Source organism: Syngnathus acus, chromosome 3, assembly GCF_901709675.1.
Source record: "Syngnathus acus chromosome 3, fSynAcu1.2, whole genome shotgun sequence".
Lineage (NCBI taxonomy): Eukaryota > Metazoa > Chordata > Actinopteri > Syngnathiformes > Syngnathidae > Syngnathus > Syngnathus acus.
In genome coordinates, this window is record NC_051089.1 from 6144451 (window position 1) to 6149157 (window position 4707).

Consider the following 4707-nt stretch of genomic DNA (forward strand, 5'->3'; position numbering starts at 1 on the left):
ACTTACCAATTCATGCAAAATATATATTTTTATAAAATATATGAAATGACACGGTCGTATCACATTATTAAGCTATACAAAAACCAGCCAAGGTGTACTTTGGTGTCATGCAGGTTTTTAAACAAAGACCAATGAAGAGACAAAACATAAATTTGTAGAGGAATTTGTATTTTATTTAAGTTAATTTATTTATGACAACGGGTGTCAAAAAAGCTCCAGGATTTGTAAAGTCGATGACATCAGAGTATGATGATGACGAAGCTGCAGAGGATCTGGGAAGAATCATCCCAGGAGCATATGAAGACGTGACAGAGATAGCTAGGAAAGGTTATTAGTTTCCAGAGGGAGCACTTAAAAGGGGAAAGCGTGTACATTTGGACGTGATGTATGTCTTGTGACAACAGTCTTGAAATTTCTCTGACAAACTTAGTATACACCATCACTAAACATTTACCAAGATGGGTTGCCGCGCGCTATAGACTTTGGATACTGGTCAATGAGATAAACAGCAACGTAAAACTAATGTATTAATTTTGTTCCGCCAAATTTAGTACACAAATATGTCAAAAATAAATTACATAATGTTTTATAGTTTTATTTTTTAATTGACAGACTCTGAAGATTGTCCTTGGTTACAAGCAGCGTATGCGCCTAACAGCTGATGCGCACGTTACGCATGTTTTTTTATTTTGTTTTTTTTAAGCCCGTCCTACGCGAATTCACGAGAACGACGTGAACGCGCACGGTGTCTCCGTCAGTGACGTAGAACCAGCTGCGGGAGCGCGCGGCAGTGCTACCACCAGACAGAGCAGCGGGATCCCGGCGGCCGCTCACTCATTCACACCGTTAGGAGGACCATTTAGCCACACTTGAGCGGCCCCTTTCTTGAAAGCAACTCGAACATTGGCCAATGTCGGACGGAACCGAAGACATTCCGGCGTCCGAAGAGACGCTGGTCGAAGAGCAGGTGTGTAACGTGGCCGTTTATGACGACCCGTTGATATAGAAGGGAAATAGGCGGGAGCGCGGTTGACTTTGTTACGAGTGTTAGCTTCAAGCTAAGGGTAGCCCTTTCCTCCCTGTCACGTTTATTAATAACATTCCGTCGCAGTTCATTTTGACAATAAGTTTATTACACTATATGTCTTGATATCTACTGACTCGTTGTTCTGGTGAGATGAATATATGTTCGATGTAGTTTATGGAGCACTAACGTGAGCTAATGGTAGCAATGCTAACCCACTGTCATGACATTCTGGAGGAAAAAACGATTAGCTTCAGAGCTAACACGGTCCCGCCCGTGCTGACAGCCATGGCCTACAGAAATATATGCATTTTTCACGCAAAGCTCTGTTAACTTGTATTCTCAGAGACTTCTTACAGTCTAACCGGCCCTGACACTTTAAACCCACACCCGAGGGGCGTTTGACAGCACCTTCAGCGGTCTGATCCAAGCTCGGTAGCCTCCCGCATGCTAGCTTGACTGATTTTTGACGCGTGTGAAGGCATTGTCGAGCATAGGTCTTGCATCTTCGTGTTGGTCTTTTGCTATCAACGGCACAACTTCAAATAGCAGTCACTTTTTTCCCGTGGTGGTTAGGGACCAAGACAGACGTGAAATTCGACCTTTGCCTAATTTCGGCTTGTCTATATGTATTCATAATTTGATTCCAAAATGTAGGTCATACTCTGCATCGTGTGGGAGATGACCAGTTTGATGATGATTGTGATATCTCGAACGATGAGAAAAAGGCAACCATTCTTTATTTGTGTTGACATTTTTAAATAGTTATGGAGGCTTTGTGCACTTAGTTAACACAAGGGCTGAACAATTAATCAAATCAAATCGCATTGCAATACAATTTTTAATCTGCGACCCCTATTTGCCACCCACCGATACTTTAGTGGCTTGAATTTTCCATTCCGTGACATCCGGTTGATTTGTGTACAGTGGCACTTTATTGTCAAAATATAACGTCTTTGAGGCTCTGTAGGTTAATGACATTTTGGTTTGGTCTCTGGGTGGCCTGGTGCCAAATAGCTCATGAGCCTGTACCTTATGGTGGCCCAGTGGCTGGAGCCTATTCGGTACTCTTCACCTTTTTGAACACATGTTCATTTTACCATCTTCTGGAGTGTCATAACCTTCCTCTGGCACTTAAAATGTTTGCCGGAAGCCTCAGGAAGAGCATAAGAATGTGAATAGCTGTTTTTCACCAAGGAGTTATCGTTCAGTTTTACAGAAAAGTGTGAGTGTGTGAGTTCTCAAGAGAGAGCTCTCGGTGTCAAAAAAGGTTAATGACCACTGCTTGAACGTTTCTTGGGTTATAATCTTTTGCTTGGTTGATTTTGATTTGTGTGTGTGTGTTGTGTTTCAGGAGGTTCAGGACAAAATGATCAATCCAGAAAAAGCAGAGGAGGCCAAACTGAAGGCCAGATACCCAAACTTGGGCAATAAACCTGGCGGTTCCGATCTGCTTCGTAAACGCCTTCAGAAGGGGGTAAGAAACAATGTTGGGTGGGTTTTTTCATGTATTTTATTTTAATTTTGAAAAAAGTCAACAAATATACAACTACCAAAAACAATTTTGTTCTCAATTTTTTTTCTCAATTATCTGGGAATTATAAACCCTCCTTTTTGTCTCCCAGTGTCTATATATTACGTTTGAATTGCTGCTTTTGCTGATTCTCGTCTCTCATGTTTTCCAGCAAAAGTACTTTGACTCAGGTGACTACAACATGGCCAAAGCCAAGATAAAGAACAAGCAGCTGCCGACGGCAGCGGCACCCGAGAAGACAGAGATCACGGGGGACCACATCCCCACCCCCCAGGACCTGCCCCAGAGGAAACCCTCCCTGGTTGCCAGTAAATTGGCAGGGTGATGGCGCCGTCCTGCACCCCTCCACCCCCATCTAGTCCAGAGCTTGTAACTTTACCTCTTCCAGCCCCCTCCCAGGACCACCTGTTTAGCCACTCAGCAGGAAATGCCTTGCTACCTTTCAAATTGTCTTTACCTTCCCCAACCGCCATTGGCTGCTTACCATGCTCTTGTCTCCTCCCACCCTTATTGCCTCTCTCTTCCTTGCCATGTATATTTCCATTTGTCTCTCATTCTTCTCATGTAATATACACTGAAAGACAGCACGTCAACGTGGGCTAAGTGCCCCAAGGCGTGAAAGTGTGTGTTTGTGTATATAGTACATTTCATTTTCTTAGGCACGGGGGCAGACATCAGCCTTTTAGCATTTCACATTTGTATTATTGTTTTCTGTATTTTCCCCTTAATTAATGCAGCCCCCCCCCCCCCTCAACTTCGAAATCAATTTCCTCTCCAGATCCCAAACTTTGTAAAATATATCATATAATGAAACCTCGATTTAAGAGTAAGTCAGTTCACAAACATTTCTTTTTCAAAGGAATGTTGCATAAGTTTACACACTGTATTGGTTGATGAACATCAACGCGCAACACTATTTGTTGGCGGAACAAGCGCAGGTCTGATGAGTCACAACAAATAACATTCAGCATAATAATGCGTCGTATATATTTAATCATTTGTTTTTATTTCTATGCTGGGCTGTCAAATTATGTCAATGTGGTCCATGGCACAAAGGAAGTTGAGCGAATGCTAGTGTTGGATCCCAGAAAACACATTCTCACTAGGATACACACACACAACAGTTTTTAGAATTGTTTGAGGACCCCCTGAAAAGAATAAGGAAGTGATTACAAGAAGGTCAAATAATCCAGCGGCAAAGATCATAGCTAAGGATACCAGGGGCGCACAGGGTACCGAAAACGGAGTGCCGGTGTGCACACTAGATGCTCTGACCGGGGACATAGTGCGCGAGTGCGTCAAGTAGCACAAAGGAAAACATTTCAAGCACAGGCTGCTGATTGGTTTGGAACATGGGCTGTGTTAAGAAATGAACTCTCTCCGAACACATGCTCAGAGTCAGAGTGAATTTCTTAATGCGCCCTAGATACTGCATTCAAAGGCCCCCCTGGAGCAGGAACTTTGCCTTCAGCGTGAAGATTAAGAGGTGTTTTGCAACACAGTTGCTTGTAGCTCAGAGATTCTCCTTCCCACTTGCCAGATTGGAGGAAGTAGCTTTGCGCTAGTATGACGCACTCTCCCACACTGATCTCTCTTTACCAAGGTCCTTGTAGATGAAGTTTACCATCAGATTGTGCTACATCTCAGTGAGCAACTCATCTGTCTGAGCTGTGCATGTATATGGCTGCCCTCCGGTTAATTTGTGCCATTTTGTTATGTAAATAAAATAGTTTTGCACAAATTGGCAGTTTGTTTTTTTTCTCTCCCATTTTCTTGGGGGGGTTAACAAGTATGTGTTTATCACAGATGGATTATACTGACATCTGGTGGCCAAGTTGTAAACACTACAAAGAGCAGAATGACGGATGTTATAGTAAATCACAATGCACAACCATTCATTTTGTACATTCTGTTATCGTAACTATTCTTTAAAGTATTGTATGTAGTGAGCAGTGGAACGGATCATGATTTCATTTACTTCATTGGGAAGATGATTTGAGACACGATTCTTGAGTGAGTCGGGTGTGCTCGGAACGGATTGTCAACGCCCCACTGCAGCTCGCGTTTCTGCTTGTAGTTTAATTCGCCACCACGTTGTGTCGCTGTTTCCCCATGGGACATCTCCTGTTTTTTTTTTGGACGGGCTGAT

At 43.0% G+C, this 4707-nt stretch overlaps 1 protein-coding gene across 1 annotated transcript; it reads left to right on the forward strand.

Moving 5' to 3' along the window:
* The first annotated feature begins 772 nt into the window (after positions 1-772).
* Positions 773-4295, forward strand: arpp19a (cAMP-regulated phosphoprotein 19a). Its single transcript, XM_037247887.1, has 3 exons — positions 773-967; positions 2379-2501; positions 2710-4295. Exons 1-3 carry the CDS (start codon positions 911-913, stop codon positions 2881-2883), a joined length of 354 nt encoding a protein of 117 aa, XP_037103782.1. The 5' UTR covers positions 773-910; the 3' UTR covers positions 2884-4295.
* The last annotated feature ends 412 nt before the right edge of the window (positions 4296-4707 follow it).